The 23,057-nt window shown below is 40.3% G+C and overlaps 1 protein-coding gene across 1 annotated transcript in view; it reads right to left on the bottom strand.

The window, feature by feature from the left end:
- Positions 1-10,507, bottom strand: part of UNC80 (unc-80 homolog, NALCN channel complex subunit) — a 222,439-nt gene extending 211,932 nt beyond the window's left edge. Inside the window, exons 1-4 of the mRNA XM_049888066.1 lie at positions 10,373-10,507; positions 9,383-9,431; positions 4,695-4,851; positions 3,441-3,742 (exon numbers count right to left, since the gene is read on the bottom strand). Coding sequence (XP_049744023.1) covers positions 3,441-3,742; positions 4,695-4,851; positions 9,383-9,431; positions 10,373-10,464 — 600 coding nt within the window. The 5' untranslated portion in view covers positions 10,465-10,507. The remainder of the gene's footprint in view (positions 1-3,440; positions 3,743-4,694; positions 4,852-9,382; positions 9,432-10,372) is intronic.
- Between the last annotated feature and the right edge of the window lie 12,550 nt (positions 10,508-23,057).

The following is a 23,057-nucleotide window of genomic DNA, read 5'->3' as shown; positions in this document are numbered from 1 at the left end:
GTATTTCCGCACACGAGAAATGAGCTTTCTTGTACTGAAATTTTGCCTTTATTATATGCCCTATCAGTGTGACACTTAGCACTGCCTGATACTGTCATCATTTTATTTTAGTTCATATGTCTCCAACTAGAGTGTATATTTCTTGAAGACAAATTAAAATTTCCCTGTTCTGTGCAATTTTCCTGGATCGTCCATACATAATTGTTTGTTAAAGAGCATTAAATGCTTCCTCCCCCCAAATCAAGCAAATCCATTGCAGACCTGAATACCTGCAACACTTATGGCCTCCTCTTGTGTCGGTATGTTCCTTTATAAGCTGTCTTAATTTGCCCTCGTGCATACACTCTGAGACCCTAATTCCAATTCTAGAGTCCTCTCTAATGGGTCACCCAAAGCTATGTATGCACACACAGGAACCAGAAACTCAGTAGCTGGAGAAGACGCTCTTTATACTCAAATAGCCAAGAGACAGGTGGTCTAGAAACAGCCTGAGAAAAACCAGAAGGTGTAACAGTGGTAGAATTAACATACACAGATTTTACATGTATTTCCTGTTTTTGCTAAAAGCCTGTTCCAGTGATAACATGAAGGGATTCTAAATGTGTTTACTTCTAAACCTGTTGCCTTTCAGCAGATTACAACTTATACCAACCCTATAGGATAGAGTAGAACTGTCCCGTAGGGTTTCCAAGGAGCGGCTAGTGGATTTGAACTGCTGCCCTATTGGTTAGCAGCTGAGCTCTTAACCACTGTGTTGCTAGGGCTTGTTTACTACTACATTTAAAACAGAAGAAAAAAAATCCAAACCTGTTGCCATCAAGTCGATTCCGACTCGTGGGAGCCCCGTGTGTTGCAGACTAGAACTGATTCATAAGATTTTCTTGGCTGTTTTTTTTTTTTTTAATCTTTACAGGACCAAATTGCCAGGCCTTTTTTCCATGGTGTCACTGGGTGGGTTTGAATGTAACTCAAGTTGCTTTTCTTCATCAGAATCAAAGCCTTCCTAGGCCATGATTAAATCTGGGAGTCTGAGGCCAGTTTTCCTAAACTATTTCATCTCTCCTGAAAGAAGATCTGGCGCCCTTTCTACTCATCATACATGATACTAAATATCAATAAAATGCCAACACTGAAAGCAACTAAGATTTATTAACGAATTTCTATGTTTTAGATCGAGCACTTTAATTTATTGAATTCTCACAACGCCCCCATTTAAACAGTGTTATTCTTATGCCCAATTTAAGCATGAGAAAATGAGACTTAAAGAACTTAAATGCTTGATGTTATATAGTAGGAAGAAGCAGGCACTGAATTCAAATACAAGCCTATCTGTTTCCAAAACTTGGACTCTTAGCTACAACCTACAAATAAAATTACAGCCACATTGGGTACCTCTGTATGTTTTTCCAACTGCAGAGAATGTTTCTCAACAGACATCTTTATGGATTGTCTTTTTTTGGGGAGACTCCTTCTCTCTCCATTTTAAGGACTCTTTACCAAATGTAGTTTTACTTTTGGCACCTGCAACAGCTCTGACAGTAACTTGGGTTTAGTCAGTGAGCTCATCATCAAATATTTATTGAGTGACTGATGAAAGCCAGGCACTATCCTAGACCCTAGAGATACAGATGTGAACTGGACAGGCAGAGTCTCTTCACTCAAGGAACATCTGTTCTAGCGGATATGGGGGGTAGTAAACATGTAACAAATACGTGGGATTATGTCAGGCACTGAGAAGTGCTAAGGAGGAAAAAAGTAATTTGCTAGCAGCACTAAAGTAGCCAGGGAAGTCCTGTCTCAGGTGGAGACATTTGAGTTGTCAGTAAATTGATAAGAAGGACATATTCATGTGAAAATCTGCGGGTAGAGGGTAGGGATGGGAGAAAGTGTTTCAAGTAAAAGGAAAAACCAGTTCAAAGACCAGACAGCTGAGGAGTCTCAGGTGTCAAGACGTCTGAGAGCCAGCCTCCTGTGAGCCTGGAGGTTAGTGAACAACCTGGAGGCTAGTGAGGTGGAGGGAGAAGAGGCTGAAGAGGTGGGCAGGGGCCAGGTCCTACAGTTCTCATGGGTCAGGCGAATGGTTTCAGTTAAGGGTAATGCTTTCCACTGTATAACCTTTATAAAAGACTTCCTTAAATGGAAAGTTAAAGATTTTTAAGGAGCACTTACTTTGATTAACAACATTTAAAAAAATTTAGTGTGTTTGGTGGACAATGTGGACAGTGCATGGGAAGCATCTTGGAATTTACAGGTAATTTCAATCCTGTCCCTTCCACAAATGGAACAGAGTCAATAGAAAGTGATTTCAACTAAAAAAAAGATGAGAGAAAAGACCAGTTGGTCCATTTCCCTCATAATGATTGTTAATGTTCACAACTACTTTTATATATACATTGCTAGCTTGAAACAAAATTCATAAAGATTGTAATATTCTATTAAATGGTAGAACAGTTGGGCATATTAATTCCTTCTTATCTCTCATCTTAGCATTAGATGGGGTATTGCTATTTATTTATTCATTCACAGAAGTAACAAATAGTTCCTGAGTTGTTTCCATGTGTTGGAATTGTAACTATGTGGTTTCATATATATTCACCTTTTGTTAGAGGTATCCAGAATTTTATGCAATTGAGCATCAGAGAGGTTAAGAGATATCACCAAGATCACATAGCTAGAAAGCGGTGGCACTGTGATTTCAACTTATAATGTCTTCTCTAGGTCTTGGGGCACATGGATAGAGTTGTATTTTAATATAATCGGTTTCCTTCTAATCTTATGTTTTGTATTTTATACATCTAGAAATATGTCAAGAATAAATTTGTAGGTTATACCAAACTGTCAAAAAGTCCATAGCACATAAAAAATTACAATTCCTGCCCTAGGTCATTCATTATAATAGAGATATTTACAAACTGCTATAGACACACAGAGGGAATGGTGATCCAACCTACACGAGGAGGTCAGAGGAAAAGTTCCATGGGAATGATGACGTTAGATTTGGAGCTTCAAGCACCGTCAGAGGAACAGGGGGTAGAGCAAACAGTAAAGGCATGTCAGGGAATGGCTCCTATGGGGCTGGATCATGAGGTGTCCAGTAGGGACTGGCAGGAGGTAAATCAAGAAAGGAACTTCATGCCCAGATCATGCTTGAACTTAACGCCATGTTTAATATGTTGGACATTATCTCGTGGCAGATGAAAAACCACTGAAGATTTTTAAGTAGATAAATAATAAGCAGAGGTCTGTGTTTTGGGGATTATGTTCAGCAGTTTAATATAGACATAAATCTCTCCCTGTCTTGGCTTGCTGTAAGATGGTAAAATGACACGGACTCTAAATACTGAAACATCATTTGAAGCCCACCCTCACTTCATTTCCACCCCCCTCAGTCAAAAAATAATTTTTATTTTTTTCAGTCCCAGTGCCAGCTTTCTGCTTACCTTGATTCTGTGTACCAGAGGAGCAAACAGAAACACAAAGAGCTCCACAGTAGCCATGGAGTTCTGGAAAAGCTTCCTTCGGTTGTTCTCTTCTTCGTCATTGGTACTGCTTGGGCAAGGCTGCCCTGGAGAACCCTGGTTTTCAACCTGGTGTATGAAAGCACTGCTGCTGCCACCCCAGCTGGAGCCTCGGTCTGTGCCCCCAAAACGCTCGCTGTTGCAGTCCTGGGGGGCTTCCAGGAGCATCCAGTGCAGGGTGTGAAGGAGTTTTGTCTCAGCAACGCCCAGTTTATCCTGGTGGCCTGCATGAGTCAACCATACAGCTAGGTTAAGGCAAACTCTGTACCTGCAAAAATGGATGTCAACCCTGGGTCTGGGAAGAACATTCCTGCTCTGCTCTGTGGCTCGGTTTCCTGAGAGGCACTAACACTTTTCTATACTTCTCACCACTGCTGCTGGCAGGGCTCATTCTTCTTTTTCTGGGCTTCCTAACTGGCTGTGATCCCTCAAGAATGATACGCTGTCAGTAGGGGTGGAAACGGCATGATCACATCTCTTCAGTCAGATTCCTATACATTTTCCCAAACAGTCAGTACAGGGGTTAAGAGTACAGGCTTTGAAGATAACGACCATTATCATTTAGACAGTGTGACCAGGAAAGGCGTCTTTATAGGGGTAACATTTGAATGGAGACCCAAATGAGGGGAGGGAGTGGGATGGAGAAGAGCATGTTCACTAACATGGGCTAGATGGCCAGGGCACATTGCTACGTGAGAAAAGCAATCTGCAAAATAACGCAAAAAGAAATCTTTATGCAAGTGCATGTGTGTGTGTGCCTGTGCACGTGCACACACACACGCGAGTACCACAAAGTTGGGGAAGTCTGAAAGGATACATGCCAAATTCATAAAAGTGTTTGCTCTGGGAATTAGAAAGATGAAAGGGACAACCAAAGCTGGTACTCATCTTGTTGTGAGAGTGATTAGCTTCTTATGGTATTTTAATGTTAAAAAAGAATATGTTCAAGTATTACTTGTAAAATTTTTTTTAAAAAGTTAAAAACAAAAGAGCTAGTTTCGTCATTGGTAAAATGGGGGTAATACAGGAACCAATATAATGGAACTGTGAGAATTAAATGAGATAACATAGGTAAACTTCCTGGAAGAGTAGTAAGTACTCAATAAATACTGCTATTGTGATTACTGACACAAAAGACAATGGCATGCCATGAAGAAGTCATACAGTAGCACCAACCTAGCTTGTTCCTGTTTGAAAGTAGGGTTGCAGTGCAGTGGAGGACATGAGGCAAAGCGGCTTGCACCAGTTCCCATCTGGAAATGCTCTGGATGGCTTCAGAGAGGGCTGGGGAGAGGCCATGCAGTTTGTTTTCTACCAACACTCGTTCAAAGGACTGCAGATTCAAAAACAAAGCATGTGAAATAAGGAAATAGAGATTCTACTTGATGAAAAAATAAACAGCAAGGTAACTCAAGACACTAAGTTATTTAGGGTGTGTTCACATTCTATTTCACTGTATATGGTGATATGCAAGCCAATGGGTCAGTAATAATTTCCTATTGTCTACCTATTTGCAAGCTTTTGATCCAATGCAGAAGGCTTCAATTACTACATGATTTTTATTTCCATCAAAATAAGCTTTTTCTGACAAAGAAAAAAACACATTTAACCTCATGAGATATTTGTAAGTAATATTTTTTAAAAATATTGCTGAGTCATCCAACTGTAGGTTAAAATGAAATTGTCAAAGCCAGAATTTATGTCAGTATTCAGCAAGTGTTAAATAAAATACAAATTAAAAAAAAAAAATTTGATTTTGTGGTCCCTGATTTACCCTGTGTCTTCAGCAATGATGTGGCATGGGACTCTCCTTACATAATGTCTGGCACCACAGAAAAACTCAGTACATATGTTGCACAAAGAAAGAAGGGAAAACATAGGAGGAAGGAGGGAAAGAACGAAGGAGGAAGGGATAAAAGAAAGATGGAGGGAAAAAAAGGAAGCCATTTTTGTTCTGCTGATTTTTTAGCTCTTCCATGGCACAGTGGTTAAAGCCCTTGGCTGCGTACCAAAAAGGTCAGAGGTTAGAACCCACCAGCCACTGCAGGGGAAAGATGTGGCCAGTCTGCTTCTGTAAAGATTACAGTCTTGGAAATCCTATGGGGCAGTTCTACTCTGTCCTACAGGGTCCCTGTGAGTCAGAATCCACTTCACAACCATGGGTGCCCTGGCCAGAGACACTATCAGAGAATGAAGCACCTTAGTAAAAGTTTGGCCTACGCAGTTCTCTCTCTTTCTTTTTAATTGTTTTATTGCGATAAAAATACATCTAACAAAGCATTTGCCGATGTTACACATGTACAATTCAGTGACATTGGTTACGTTCATCACATTATGCAACCGTCACCACTATCCCTTTCCAAATTATTCCACCACCATAGACAGAAACTCAGTGCCTAAGCTAAGACTCACACTTATCCCCGCTCTTCCACCCCTGGTAACCACTAATAAACTTTAGCCTCTATACATTTGCCTATTTCCTGTGAGTGGAATCATACAATACTTGTCCTTTTGTGTCAATTCTTTTTTGTTCATATTTTTTGAGTGGGGGAGGATATCACTATAAAGTGTTGGCATACGTGTGGTTACTAAATATTAGAATAAAGTTAACAAATATTTGACTTGTATGAACAGACCCTGATTGGCACTTGATGTTCCAATGGTGAAGAAAACTGTACGTGCCCTGTAGAGTGATCATCATTCAAGTTCCAAAAGTCCAAACTGTATTATTGAACTATCAGGATGCCTGAGAAAAATACACAGCTTAATACAAAGACTCTGCAAAGAAAACTATTTACTTTTATACAAAAAAAAAAAAAGTTTATCTTCATAATTAAAGCCACACTGAGGTATGGGTAAGGAGCACAATCAGAGATGGAGTCTTGTTTTCTTTTAAGAAACCAAGTAAATGCCTTTAGATATGATGGTGATGGAGATCCAAATACTTTTAAATTCCTCAGCCTTCAGGGTTCTGAAGTATTTATTAAGTACAGGCTGAGTATGTTAGACATTAAAAGATTATAAAGATTTATACAGTCTTAGTGAATGCATTTTGGAGGATAAGTTACTCATGTCATAATCTTAGCGAGCTCTGGGTAGTTAATGCAATTTTCTTCTTAAGTGTTACTAATACAACTTTTTATAATCTTTTAAACCCTGGAAAAGGTTCACTATCTTTCTATTTATATAGCTACATACATATATATGTATTTATATAGCATACACATATATGTAGTTATATTTGTCAAATATCAGAATTAAATTAATAAACATTTGATTTGTATGAACAGAACCTGATTGGTATTTGGTTTATATTGGTACTTATTCAGTCTGTATGCTGACCAAATGATCCTAGAAACTGGACTATATGAAGAAGAATGGGGCATCAGGATTGGAGGAAGACTCACTAACAATCTGCGATATGCAGATGACACAACTTTGCTTGCTGAAAGTGAAGAGGACTTGAAGCACTTACTAATGAAGATCAAAGACTACAGCCTTCAGAATGGATTACACCTCAGTTTAAAGAAAAGAAAAATCCTCACAACTGGACCAATAAGCAACATCATGATAAATGGAGAAAAGACTGAAGTTGTAAAGGATTTCATTTTACTTGGATCCACAATCAATGCCCATGGAAGCAGCAATCAGGAAATCAAACAACGTATTGCATTGGAAAAATCTGCTGCAAAAGACCTCTTTAAAGGATTTAGAGGCAAAGATGTCACTCTGAGGACCAAGGTGAGCCTGACCTAAGCCACGGTGTTTTCAATCACCTCATATGCATGAGAAAGCTGGACAACGAATAAGGAAGACCAAAGAAGAACTGATGCATTTGAATTGTGGTGTTGGTGAAGAATATTGAATATACCTTGGACTGCCAAAAGAATGAACAAATCTGTCTTGGAAGAAGAACAGCCAGAATCCTCTTTAGAAGCAAGGATGATGAAACTTCATCTTACATACTTTGGACAAGTGATCAGAAGGGATCAGTCCCTGAAGAAGGACATCATGCTCAGCAAGGTACAGGGTTAGCAAAAAAGAACACTTTCAAGGAGATGGATTGACACAGTGGCTGCAACAATGGGCTCAAATTTAGCAACGATGGTAAGGATGGTGCAGGACTGGGCAGTGTTTCATTCTGTTGTACATAGGATCACTATGAGTCAGAAGTGATTCTACAGCACCTAACAACAACATATATTGTTGGTATACGTCATTTCATATACATGATACTTGATCTAGCTCTGTGAAACTTTATGACTACATTAAAAATGCTAAACACTTCTTAGCCAAGAACAGAAAAAGTCTAGACTATTCAAAGCTTGCCTTAAAAGAAGTAAAGCCAGAATGCTCCTTAGAACAAGGATGGTGAGACTACGTCTTACATACTTTGGACATGCTGTCAGGAGAGTTCAGTCCCTGGAGAAGGACATCATGCTTGGTAAAGTACAGGATCAGTGAAAAAGAGGAAGGCCCTCAATTAGATGGACTGACATAGTGGCTGCAACAATGGGCTCAAGCATAACAAAAATTGTGAGCATGGCGCAGGACCAGGCAGTGTTTCATTTTGTGGTACATAGGGTCTCTATGAGTCAGAATCGACTCGACAGCACCTAACAACAACATTCTAAGCTAGGATAAGTGTCGGCATGGTTTAAGGAAGGCTCACATATTTTAATTGTCAAGTCCCTCTGATATACACTAACTACAACAACAAATTTCATTAAAAAAGATCTTTATCAGAAAATTAATTATAAAGATATTTCTGTGACAACTTTGAAAGGCAGGCGATGGAACAAAACTAATTCCTACTTGAGTGTCTATGTGTCAGTGTGAGTGTGTTTAACTCTTCAGTTAGCTTCCACCATAGTTTGTGGCCCTAATGCATTTCACAACTCCTTAATACAGAGACATTCATGTAGTCATTTGCAAATATGCATGCCAATATCCAAATGTTTATGCGTCTACTTTTAGGCTATACTATATGCAATGTAAAGGCTTTTACAAGAGCTCCCGGTTTTAAGGAAATTTGTGAAAAGTTTATTTCAATTTTGCTGGATGATTTTATGACTTATTTTCTCAATTTACAAAATGGGAATTTGTAAGGTTATGGAATATCCTTAGCACTCAGGATAAGTGAACTTTATTTTGCTTAAATATCAATAGCATTATTTCCGTAATTATATCTTCCATTTTCAGGCTTGCACAACATATGCAAGACATACAAATTCAGAGTTGCATACTGCTTTGTTTGAATTGTTCACAGGCACTCTTATATGAACTTCCATTATGTAACAGTCTCAACTGTTGGTTAAGGATTTGACTTTTCACACTTGTCTTGCAAGGACTTCCATCACGTGGTTCTGCATTATCTCCCTACCCTCTCCTACTAATCTCCCTCTGCCAATCCTGCCATTTCATTTCTACTCTGACCTGAGATCCTTCAGACATACTGTTCCCTCTGCTCTTCCCTCAACTATTTCTCTCCTTCCCTTCTTTCATATCTTTGTCCAAGGATCACACTAGCAGGTAGGCCTCACCCACTCTCCCCTTATGAAAATGAAATCCCTACTTCTAATGCTCCCTCACCTCCTTTCTTGCTTAATTTTTCTCCGTAGTGCTTATCACCATCTGACTTACTATGTATTCCACTTATTTGATGATGACCTGCCCTATCCCACTATGCTTATTTTAATCATTTCCCTATTCCCAGCACCTAGAACAGCGTTTGGCATATAGGTGCTCAATGATACGTGCTGAATGAAATAATTTATACAGTCAGTATCATTTAACATCTTTCTTTGAGTTCAAGTTACCACACGGCATATGGGATTAATCATTAAATGGTGAAAAGCACATACCACGCAGGAGGCTTCATATTGCTTCCCCAGTTTGGGCCTCAAAAATGCACTGAAAAACCAATAGAGATATTTGTTATAAACATAAGTACAAATATATTAAAATACCCTCATGACATATTTTCAATGAACACGACATGATCCTATGAAACTCAAATTTCATGTCTCCCTACAGCTTGTTAATGAGCAGGTGTTGAACAGCTGATGACTAGGCGTTTACATGTGTAATTATATCTATGAAATAAATGTGGAGCTCTGCGGTCTTCTGTACCCGCTCTTATCCTGAAGACTTTTAATCAGAGTCTAAATCATCAAGGGTTACAAGTGGTGCATCACCGATGTGCACAGTCATATCGAAAGCTGAAAAATAAATATGGCGTGTGGGTCATGATTTCCAGAATCTAATTTCCTCTCCGATAAATCTCTAATAATAATAATAAAGAAAATTTTGTTTTCTGTTAATTGGAAGAGGTTTTAGGCCTTTCCAGGAAAAAGCAATCCCTTATCAAAAATCATTCTCCGTCAGGGCTTTAGACAGGAAGATTATACTGGCTGAATCCGAGCAAAAATAGTTAACAAGTGGGCATAGCAGATATTCGCCAAACAGGAGCTGGAAAAACAACAGGTCACCGCGTAGAATTACAGCAGGAGGTGGAGAGGGAATTGGACGCAGGAGCACAGCCAGTCATAATTATCTTCACCAGTTCCCTGCCCCCGCTTCCCAGGCTATCTGCCCTCCCGCCACCTAATAATGTATATATTTATTTGACAACTGCCAATCTACTTGTCGTCAAACTTCATTGATACGTTTAAAAAAAAAAAAATGCGCGTTTTTAAGAGGGTGCAGAGGGCTTGCTTTCTAGTCCCAGAGAGGGAGCTGCAGGCTGTGGCGCGGCCTCAGCGGCGGCAGCGGCGGCAGAGGCGGCGACTCGGGCGGCCCCAGGAGCGCCCCCAGCCCAGGGCGACCCGCGGCGCGCCCTCTGCGCCCCTCACCTGGTTTGCCGCCACAGGAAGGTCTGGATGGGCAGGGGAATGCCGCGGCCGCTGTCCTGCTCCTGGCCCTCAGAGCTCTTCCTCTTCACCATGATGGTGGCTCCCGAGAGTCCTACTGCAGGACCCAGCGCCGGCTCCTCGCTAGCCGCCGCCACCGCCTCCTCCTCCTCCTCCCGCTGCTCCCCCCAACTCTCATCCCCTCCTTCCCCAAGGCAGAGCTGGCTCTCTCCGCCCTGATCCCGAGTCCCTCTCCCCTTCCCCCGCCCCTCCCCGCACGCGGAACATGGCTGCGGGAGGAGGGGAGGGCTGGAGGAGCCGCGGAGCGAGGAGGGGGGCGCTCCGAGGAGCTGTCCGCCTCGCCGCCCCCGCGCCCGCTCCTTGCTTTCAGCACCTCCCACTGTGGACAGCGGTCCGCGCTGGGCGGCCCTGCCACAGACGCGAGCCGGGGGCAGGTGGAGCAGCCTGGGAATGACCTAGAGGGTCCACGCTTTGCATTGCACGCCGGTCCCCTGCTTGGCCTCTTCAGCCCCCAGGGTTTGCCTTCCCCTTTTCGAACTGCACCCCAGGAGTGTCCTCTGTCCTGCTTCCCAACCTCGGCATCCGAAGAATTGTCACGGTCTGGGGAGGAGGAGCTTTGGGAAACCGCAGAGCAGTCACTAACCCTGGCATCATTCGCACCTCTAGCAAAGAGGTCAGGAGTCTACCCTCGGGGTTTAACAGGAAGGAGCGCATGAAAATGATTAGAAATGTAAAACAGGAAGGGAGGTAAGCTTGGCAAGTCAGAGGAAGCTTCAAAATTCTGATGTGAGAATTTGTTTTCAATTGGTAACCTCAAGAAATTGGTTATCAGTTATTGCAACTTTAGGAAGGTCATTTGAATCATGCAACGAGGAAATCTAGTATATGATGGTCCACTAAATGCACCTGGATGATCCTCTTCACCCCAGTGGTATCTGCCATTTTCCTTTGGTTGTCCTGAATCAAGGTTGTGAAAGCAGGGCTTGAGATAAGTAAATCCGTTTGAAAGACACTGCAGAGGTAGAATTAATAGGACTTAATCCCCAAGGGGGCATGGGGAAAGAAACATAGATACATAGTACTTAAGATCTTGGGTCTTGAGACAGACATCTGAGACTCCAGCCTACCCCTTACTAGATATAATATTCTGGCTAAGTAAAAAAAAAACTTTGCCAAGGTTTCCTTCCCTATAGAGATTTTGGGAGGATTGAATGTTAACACTGGTAGTTAATACTTGTAATGAACTTAAGAAAGTCCCTGATCTATATTAAACTTTCAGTAAATATTAACCAAAACTCCAAATTTTCTGTTTTGGTAATCTAATTTGACAGGAAAAATATTGACAGGAAGAATCATATTCTTGCTTTATGTAAAAATTATTTTTATTTTATGGGAACATTAAGGTCCCTGGGTGGTGCGAACGGTTTGCCCTCAACTACTAACCACAAGGTTGGCAGTTTTAACCCACCCAGTAGTGTTACAGAAGAGAGGCCCGGTGATCTGCATCCATAAAGATTACAGCCAAGAAAACTCTATGGAGCAGTTCTACTCGGTAACACATGGGGCTACCATGTGTCAGAGTTTACTTAACAGCAGTGGGTTTGGTTTTGGTTTATGGAAGCAGTAATGAGTTTTCCTTAAGTCCCTAATGGATTCCAATGGATATCATTAGGAAAAAAAAAAAAAGTTGCCATCGAGTCAATTCCAACCCATAGCAACCCTATATCATTAGGAAGCAGTTAGAAATATGGATAGAGAGTTCAGAAGAGTTAACTCTGTAAGATAGATTGGTTTTGTGGTCAACATGGTATAAAAGGTAGCTGAATACATGGAAGTAGATAAAATAATCCATGTGAATAAGCGGAAAGAGAAAAGAAAGGGCTCAAGTTTGGAAGTACAGGTAGTACCAACATTTAATCAGTTGTCACAAAGAATGCCTTTGAGTGTTGACAGCATAGGATACTGGGGTAAGCAGTATTGGAAGATGTCCTGGAGACTCCCCCCTCCCTCAGTGTACATACTTTCTCCTTGTTATTCAATCAGATACTAATCTAAATGGTACTGTGAACAGATTTTGCAGAGGTAATTAAATTCCCAAATCATTTGACTAAATTAGGGAGATTGTCTTGGGTGGGCCTGACCTAATCCCACGAACCTTTTAGATCTGGGTCAGAGGCAGAAGAAATCAGAGAGATTTAAAATTGTAGCAGATGCTTACTGGCAAAGAAGATACAAGTCGCCATGAATTCTATAGCCTCTGGGGACTGAAATCTGCCAACAAACTGTATGTGCTCGGAAGAGAACCCCAAGCCTCAGATAGGCCCACAACCCTATCTGATACCTTGATTTCAGTTGTGTGAAGCCTGAGAGGAGGATCTAGCTGGGCCATGATCAAACTCGTGACCCACAGAAATTGTGAGATAATAGCTTTGTGTTGTTTTGGGCTGTGGTAATTTGTTATGCCAAAAATAAACAACTGATACAGATGCTGAAAAGGAGAGGTTAGAGAAGACAAAGAGATAACCAAGATACCAAAAAATGAGAACTTCAGGATAGAAAGAGTGAACAGCTGAAAGTTCAAGAAGAGAAAAGACTGAAAAAAAATCCCGCTGGTTCAAGTTTTAGAGGTTTTTTTTTTTTTTTTTTTTTTTTTCTGGTAAAGGCAAACTGAACTGAAGTAGTTTTTATTTGAGTTATTAAGAGAGAAACGAGACCCAGAATACTGAAGAGTGAGTGGAGAGTGGAGGTGGAAAACCAGAGAGTGTTCAATAATCTTTTTACAAGTCTGAAAATAAAATAAAGGAAAATACTCAGGCACTAGAATGGGCTCCATTTAACCACCCACTGCTGTCGAGTTGATTCCGACTCATAGTGACCCTATAGGACAGAGTAGAGCTGCGCCATAGAGTTTCCAAGGAGCACCTGATGGATTCAAACTGCTGACCTCTTGGTTAGCAGCTGTAGCACTTAACCACTATGCCACCAGGTTTCCAGGATCCATATAGGATTTTTAAAAAATAAGCAAATTATTTTTAAACCAGGGGCCTATTTATGGACCAGAATTAAAGAGTCATTGAAGAGGGAAATGTTAAGGATATTTGAGAGGATAATTTAGGAAGAGAATTTTGAAGGAGATTATATCTGATGCACAGCTGGCCGATCATTTCTGGGTGGAGGAATGAGTTCTCTTTGAGATGGGAGATAAAAAGGAAGAATGGTAGATGCCACCATTAGGAAGAGGGGAAAGATGAAAATATAAAAGCGTTCAGGCTTGACGGACTTTTTAAGCTGTGAGTTAATCAGGAAAGTCATTTTCTACAAGTGTTTAATGGCAGAGGAGTAAGGCATTTGCCAGAAAAATATTAATAACAAATAGTGTTTATTGAACACTTGTTATGTGCCAAGGTCTGTTTTAAGTGCATTGATTAACTGATCTTCACAAAAACCCTTTTACCAACATTTAAAGAAGAGAAAACTGAGACACAGAAAAGTTACGCAGCCTGCCTAAGTAAATGATGAAGGAAGCTGTGAAACCTGACTTCAAATTTCCTGCCCGACTTTCTGCTTAAATATTGAGTATTGTGTAGCAGGGTTTGGAAGAAGTGCCATGAGTGATGTGAGTGGAAGCTATCCAAGGATGCACAAAATAATCACTTTGCTGCACAGAAGATGAAGGAGCTACATCATGGGGTTTCCCATTCCAGAAAGCTCTTGAGGCAGTTAATTATCTGGAGGCAGAAGAAATCTAAAATAAGCACTGTCAAAATTAATTGTCAAAATAACATTTTAGTGGAAAATCAAGATACCATGATCTTTTACCTTTCATACACCCACTGAAAACCCCCAAATATTTCTATACTTTTGGGAGAAAATTTACCCTTCTTAAATGCTTTTTCTACACTGCCTTCTTTCATAGCTTTTTTTTTTTTCCCCCCAATTCAGATGAACACTGTTGGAGGAAAGCTAAGAACTGAGTTCATCTGGTCAATTACACTACTGCAGTTAATGAATTGCTCCTTCCAAATCATTGCATGATATTACCATTCCATCGTGCAAGGCATTGGATTGGATGTGGAGCTTAACCAAAGATGGTACTTGGGATTCTCCAAAGATGGTGCCAAGGAATGGAGTAGCCTTGGACCAGGAAAGGAAACTGACTACTGGGCCTCAGAAGGCATATAAAAAGAAATTTTAATAGGATCCAGACAGATGCAGCTAAATATATATCATCCCTGAAGGTCATCTTCTTTTTTTAATGGAAGGGGACATTTTGATAGGTGTCAAATGCCAAGTTGTAAGATAAGCATGTGAATAAACATTCTTGGCAGACAAACTGAGCAGAAGAGAACTCTGGCTGGGCTTTGGAAAAGATTGCTGCAGTAAACAGAATCCAGAGTGTTGTGTAAGTAGGTGAGAGCTAGTGTTAAAATAAACACTTATAGTAATTAATAAAAACAGTTTTTTTGTAAGAGCCCACCATTACCCATAAGATGTCGAAGATGAAGGATGACTGCTGTTGTCATGTGTCTATTAGTCAGAAATGTGTGATGATTACATTGATGCTGTAGGTTTGGAATCTGAACAGAGAGGTTCTACCTACTATGGGGGTCTCTCCCACTATGTAGAGTTACTGATGTACCATTAACTATATCCCATATGTCCTGGGCATTTTTAGCCCAAAACACCATATGTCTCACAACTGTTACTATGTCTGAGCTACTGTGTCAAACCATCTTGTTGAGGGTCTTCCTCTTGTTGGCTGACTCTCTGCTTTACCAAGCAAGATATCCTTCTCCAGGGACTGGTCCCTCCTGATAACATGTCCAAAGTAAGTGAGAGGAAGTCTTGCCATCCTCACTTCTAAGAATATTCTAGCTGTACTTCTTTCGAGGCAGATATGTTTGTTCTTCTGGCAGTTCATGGTATATTCACTATTCTTTACCAACACTGTAATTCAAATGCATCAATTCTTCTTTGGTCTTCCTTATTCATTGTCCAGCTTTCCAATGTATATGAGGTGACTGAAAATACCATGGCTTGTGTGATGGCTAAGATTGTGTGTCAACTTGGCTGGGCCATGATTCTCAGTGTTTTGGCGGTTGTATAATATTGTGATCACTTCCCTGTTGAAATCTGATATGTGATCACCCCCATGAAGGAATCTGCTGAGTGGTACCGGCAGGGGCAGGGCCTGTGGTGGCTCAGTGCCTCCTCAGCCTTCATCTCTCCGTTTTCTGCTGCCAGCTCCTTCCTGCTTACCTTGCCAAGGTTGTTGGCTTGTTCTGGATCCAGCAGCTGCCTCTTGTCTGACCTCTGGTTCTTGGGACCTGAGCTACCAGCTTACTTGTCCATCTTGTGATTTGTCCATCTTCATAGCCTTTGAGCAAGAGTCCTGCTCCCCAATCTGCCAATCTTAGGTTTGCCAGCCCCTGCAGCTACGTGAATCAGGAGAAACCTTGCAGTGTTGCCTGCTGACTTTGGGATTTCTTGACCACCACAGCCTGTGAACGGGACCCCTGCTCTCTGACCTGCTGATCTTGAGTTCACCAGCTTCTGCACCTCTTTGAATTGGGAAAGGACTCTATCCTGATCCACAGACTTGGGACGTTCCAGCCCCTACAATCGCATGAGCTGTTTCCTTGATATAAATCTCACTCTATACACATTTATATGCTTTACTGCTTCTCTAGAGAACCCAGCCTAAGACAGCTTTGGTTAGACGGACCTTAGTCCTCAGAGTGGCATCTTTGCTTTTTAACATTTTAAAGAGGTCTTTTGCAGCATATATGCCAAATGCATACATCTTTTGATTTCTTGTCTGTTGCTTTCATGAGTGTTGATTGTGGAGGCAAGTAAAATGAAATCCTTGATAACTTCTATCTTTTCCACATTTATCATGATATTGTTTATTGGTCCCTTTGTGAAAGTTTTTGTTTTCTTTATGTTGAGGTGTAATACACACTGAAGGTTGTAGTCTTTGATCTTCGTCAGTAAGTGCTTCTTCACTTTCAGCAAACAAGGTGGCATCATCTGCAAATTTCAGGTAGTTAATGAGTCTTGCTCCAATCCTGATGCTGTGTTCTTCTTCATATAGACCACCTTCTCAGCTTATTTGCTCAGCATACAGACTGAATAGGTATGGTGAAATATATGACCCTGACGCACACGTTTTCTGATTTTAAACCATGCAGTATCCCATTTGTTCTATTTGAACGACTGTCTCTTGGGCTATGTACAGATTCCCCATGAGCACAATTAAGAGTTCTGGAATTCTCATTCTTTGCAATATTATCCATAATTTGTTATGATCCACGCAATAGAATGCCTTTGCGTAGTCAATAAAACACAGGTAAACATTTTTCTGGTGTTCTCTGCTTTCAGCCAGGATCCATCTAACATCAGCAATGGTATCCCTTGTTCCAAGTCCTCTTCTGTATCTGGCTTGAATTTCTGGCAATTCCCTGTTGATGTACTTCTGCAACTGTTTTTGAATGATCTACAGCAAAATTTTACTTGGATGTGATATTAATGAAACTGTTTGATAATTTCCACATTTCAAAGAAACACATTTCTTTGGAATGGGCATGTATAGGAAGCCAGATTATATTAGCACTACTGCTTGCAAGCCATGTAACATTGGGAATGCTACTATCTAGGAGTCAGTTTCTTCATCTGTAAAATGGGATAATAAGAGTAGCTATTTTGTAAAGTTCTTGGTAGTATTAAATGAGTCAATATATTTTTTGGTTACTACTGTTGTTCATCTCATGTATTTTTGACATGTTTTCAGGAGGGACCAGTCGCTTAAGAAGGACATCATGCTTGGTAAAGTAGAGAGTCAGCCAAAGAGAGGAAGACCCTCAACAACGTAGACTGACACAGTGGCTGCTACAATGGGTTCACACATAGCAACGATTATGAGGGTGGTGCAAGACTGAGCAGTACTTTGTTCTGCTGTACGTAAGGTTGCTATGAGTTGGCACCAACTCGACAGCACCTAACAAAAAGAAAAACAACTGTTGCATAAAAAATTATTAGTTAAGGAGCAAGCCCAGGAGCCAAGATGGCGGAATAGACAGATGCTTCAGGTGAGCCCTCTTTACAACAAAGACCCGAAAAAACAAGTGAAATGAGTATATTTGTGACAAGCTGGGAGCCCTGAGCATCACAGGCAATGAACTGAGGGGCAGGGGGAGGAAGAGACCGTTCAGAAGTGGAGTGGAGTTATCAGACCTGAATTGAGGGGAGCCCTCAGGCACCATTCCCGAAGCGGCAGCAGTGGTGGGCTGGTACTAGCGTTCAGCTGCAATTTCCTCAGGAAGAAGCAGCAGCCACACAGCCTACTCACATCTCTGGAACCCGAGAAGAACCACGTTCTTGGCAAAACTAAGTACTTGAGTGTATTTTACGGCACCCCCCACCCCCAACCCACTTCAGAGGCTGAATCCCTGGGCCTGAGAAAGGCCCCGTTGAGCACTTAGAGCCATCCTCCTGGCCTTGGGGAAGGAAAAAAATTGCAATTGGAGGGAAAAGATAATTTGCTAGCTCCATTAACGGGGGGAGCTCAGGACAGAAGTGGCTCCTGTCCAGGCATAAACCATCTGTGGACCTTGAGCAGCTTTCCCTTCTGCATGATCTGTGTGGGCCTATTTCAGGAGAATAAGAACTTGTTGGCAAACTCCAACCACTTCAGCTGTACGGTGGAGAGGTGGGTGTTTGACATTTGACATTGCTTTGCCTATTAAAAAGGTCCTCACCTACCCACATTAGGGACCTAAGGGCTGGTAGCTCCACTCAGGTCACCCAGCCACCCGTGACAGGGGTCCAAAGATAACTGGTACCTTCCAGTGATTACAACCAAAAACTTCGGGTGCCCAGGGTCCATCTGCAGAACCCACCCACCTGCACGCTGTAGGGAACAGGGATGAGTTTTCGTCAGAGATGCTCAGGGGTCAGTTCTCAGCCCCTGCCTTCTCAGAGCGTGACCCCCTACTGCAGTCAGATACCGGTATATACGCCAATCACCCCTGCCCCTCTGAGACTGTAGGACAGAGCCTGTACCACACAATTGATGATCAGCTACCTGGGAACCTGAGCTGAACTCATACAAGAAAGCTGAATGGACTCCTAGACTGATATACCTGATAACAGCTCTAGCCAGCTGGGGACAGGACATCAGTGCTCCAAAGGTGAAAATAATCAAGCTAGCTCACTCATGCAGCCCATAGGGGTATACCAAAACAAAACAAAGCAAGCAGCTACGACACAGTAAGCAAGCATAAACTAATACAATAACTTATAGATGGCTCGGAGACAACAGTCAATATCAAGTCACATAAAGAAACAGACCATGATCACCTCAACAGGCTCTCAAAACAAAAAATCCAGGGACCTTCTAGATGAAAGTGCATTCTGGAATTACCAGATGCAGAATACAAAAGTTTAATATACAGAACCCTTCAAGACATCAGGAAGGAAATGAGGCAATACGCAGAACACACAGATAAAGCAATTGAAGAAATTAGAAAGATTATTCAAGAACATAATGAAAAGTTTAATAAGCTGGAAAAATCCATAAACAGACAGCAATCAGAAGTTCAGAATATTAACAATGAAGTTACAGAATTAGGCAATTCAATAGAAAGTCAGAGGAGCAGAATTGAGCAAGTAGAAGCTAGAATTTCTGGACTTGAAGATAAATCACTTGGCACTAATATATTTGAAGAAAAATCAGATAAAAGAAAGAAAAAAAATGAAGAAACCTTAAGAATCATGTGGGACTCTATCAAGAGAAATAACCTACGAGTGATTGGAGTACCAGAACAGGGATGAATAACAGAAAATACAGAGAGAATTGTTGAAGATTTGTTGGCAGAAAACTTCCCTGATATTGTGAAAGATGAGAAGATATCTATCCAAGATGCTCATCGAACTCCACATAAGGTAGATTTGAAAAGAAAGTCACCAAGACATATTATAATAGAACTTGCCAAAACCAAAGATAAAGAGAGAATTATAAGAACAGCGAGGGATAAACAAAAAGTCACCTAAAAAGGAGAGCCAATAAGAATAACCTCGGACTACTCGGCAGAAACCATGCAGGCAAGAAGGCAATGGGATGACATATTTAAAAAATTGAAGGAAAAAAATTGCCTGCCAAGAATCATATATTCAGCAAAACTGCCTCTTAAATATGAAGGTGAAATTAAGACATTTCCAGATAAACACAAGTTAAGAGAATTCATAAAAAACAAACCAAAACTACAAGAAATACTAAAGGGAGTTCTTTGATTAGAAAATCAATAATATCAGGTATCAACCCAAGACTAGAACACTGGGCAGAGCAACCAGAAGTCAACCCAGAGAAGGAAATCCAAAAAAACAAAGCAAGATCATAAAAAAAAAAAAAAAAGCCCAAAACAGGGTAACAGTGATGTTATTATATAAAAGAAGACATTAAAATAATAAAGAGGGACTAAGAAATATAATCATACCCTTTCCATATGGAGAGGAAGATATGGTGATACAAAGAAATAAAAGTTTAGTTATAAATTTAGAAAAATAGGGGTAAATAATAAGGTAACCACAAAAGAGACAAACTATCCTACTCATCAAAATAAAATACAAGGGAAAAATAGAGACACAGCAGAAACAAAATCAACAACAACAAATATGAGGAAAAGACAATATATAAAGAAAATCTACTCAGCACATAAAACTAAGTGGGAAAAAGAAACTGTCAGCAACACACACAAAAAGACATCAAAATGATGGCACTAAATTCATTCCTATCCATAATTACCCTGAATATAAATGGACTAAATGCACCAATAAAGAGACAGAGAGTGGCAGAATGGATTAAAAAACAAGATCCGTCTATACGCTGCCTACAAGAGACACACCTTAGACTTAGAGACACAAACAAACTAAAACTCACAGGATGGAAAAAAACATATCAAGCAAACAACAATCAAAAAAGAGCAGGAGTGGCAATATTAATTTCTGACAAAATAGACTTTAAAGTTAAATCTATCAGAAAGGATAAGGAAGGACACCATATAATGATTAAAGGGACAATATACCAAGAAGATATAACCATATTAAATATTTATGCACCCAATGACAGGGCTGCAAGATACATAAAACAAACTCTATCAGCATTGAAAAGTGAGATAGACAGCTCCACAATAATAGTAGGAGACTTCAACACACCACTTTCGGTGAAGGACGGGACATCCAGAAAGAAGCTCAATAAAGACATGGAAGGTCTAAATGCCACAGTCAACCAACTTGACCTCGTAAACATATACTGAACACTCCACCCAACAGCAACCAAGCATACTTTCTTTTCTAGTGCACATGGAACATTCTCTAGAAGAGATCACATATTAGGTCATAAAGCGAGCCTTAGCAGAATCCAAAACATTGAAATATTACAAAGCATCTTCTCTGACCATAAGGCCATAAAAGTGGAAATCAATAACAGGAAAAGCAGGGAAAAGAAATTAAACACTTGGAAACTGAACAATACCCTGCTCAAAAAAGACTGGATTATAGAAGACATTAAGGATGGAATAAAGAAATTCAGAGAATCCAATGAGAATGAAAACACTTCCCATCAGAACCTTTGGGACACAGCAAAAGTGGTGCTCCAAGGCCAATTTATATTGATAAAAGCACACATCCAAAAAGAAGAAAGGGCCAAAATCAAAGAATTATCCCTACAACTTGAACAAATAGGAAGAGAGCAACAAAAGAAACCCACAGGCACCAGAAGAAAACAAATAATAAAAATTAGAGCTGAACTAAATGAAATAGAAAACAGAAAAAGAATTGAAAGAATTAACAAGACCAAAAGCTGGTTTTTTGAAAAAATCAACGAAATTGATAAACCACTGGTCAAACTGACAAAAGAAAAACAGGAATGAAGCAAATAACCCAAATAAGAAATGAGATGGGCAATATTACAACAGGCCCAACTGAAATTAAAAGAATCATATCAGATTACTATAAAAAACTGTACTCAAACAAATTTGAGAACCTAGAAGAAATGGATGAATGCCCAGAAACACACTACCTACCTAAACTAACACAAACAGAGGTAGAACAACTAAATAGGCCCATAACAAAAAATGAGATTGAAACGGTAATCAAAAAACTTCCAACAAAAAAAAAAAAACTCTGGCCAGGACAGTTTCACTGCAGAGTTCTACCAAACTTTCAGGGAAGAATTAACACCACTACTACTAAAGGTATTTCAGAGCATAGAAAAGGGCAGAATACTACCCAACTCATTCTGTGAAGCCAGCATATCCCTGATACCAAAACCAGGTAAAGACACCACAAGAAAAGAACATTATAGACCTATATCCCTCATGAATGTAGATGCAAAAATCCTCAACAAAATTCTAGCCAATAGAATTCAACAACATATCAAAAAAATAATTCACCATGACCAAGTGAGATTCATACCAGGTTTGCAGGGATGGTTCAATATTAGAAAAATAATTCATGTAATCCACCACATAAATAAAACAAAATACAAGAATCACATGATTTTGTCAATTGATACAGAAAAGGCATTCGACAAAGTTCGACACTCATTCATGATAAAAACTCTCAGCAAAATAGGAATAGAAGGAAAATTCCTCAATATAATAAAGGGCATTTATACAAAGCCAACAGCCAACATCGCCCTAAATGGAGAGAGTCTGAAAGCATTCCCCTTGAGATGGGGAACCAGACAAAGACCCCCTTTGTCACCGCTCTTATTCAACATTGTGTTGGAGGTCCCAGCCAGAGCAATTAGGCTAGATAAAGAAATACAGGGCATCCAGGTTGGAAAGGAAGAAGTAAAAGTATCTCTGTTTGCAGATGACATGATCTTATACACAGAAAACCCTAAGGAATCCTCCAGAAAACTATTGAAACTAATAGAAGAGTTCAGCAGAGTGTCGGGATACAAGATAAACATGCAAAAATCAGTTGGATTCCTCTACACCAACAAAAAGAACATTGAAGAGGAAATCACCAAATCAATACCATTTACAGTAGCCCCTAAGAAGACAAAATACTTAGGAATAAATCTTACCAGAGATGTAAAAGACTTATACAAAGAAAACTACAGTACACTTCTGCAAGAAACCAAAAGAGGCTTACATAAGTGGAAAAACATACCTTGCTCGTGAATAGGAAGACTTAACATTATAAATATGCCTACTCTACCAAAACGACCTATACATTTAGTGCAATTCTGATCCAAATTGCAACGACATTCTTTAATGAGATGGAGAAACAAATCGCCAACTTCATAGGGAAGGGAAAGAGACCCCGGATAAATTAGGCATTACTGAAAAAGAAGAACAAAGTGGGAGGCCTTACTTTACCTGATTTTAGACCCTATTATACAGCCACAGTAGTCAAAACAGCCTGGTACTGGTACAACAACAGATACATGGACCAATGGAACAGAATTGAGAATCCAGACATAAATCCATCACATACGAGAAGCTGATATTTGACAAAGCCCCCAAAACAGTTAAATGGGGGAAAAGACAGTCTTTTTATCACATGGTGCTGGCATAACTGGACATCCATCTGCAAAAAAATGCAACAAGACCAATACCTCACTCCATGCACAAAAACTAACTCAAAATGGATCAAAGAC

Source organism: Elephas maximus, chromosome 6, assembly GCF_024166365.1.
Source record: "Elephas maximus indicus isolate mEleMax1 chromosome 6, mEleMax1 primary haplotype, whole genome shotgun sequence".
Lineage (NCBI taxonomy): Eukaryota > Metazoa > Chordata > Mammalia > Proboscidea > Elephantidae > Elephas > Elephas maximus.
This window is presented reverse-complemented; position numbering and strand designations above follow the sequence as displayed.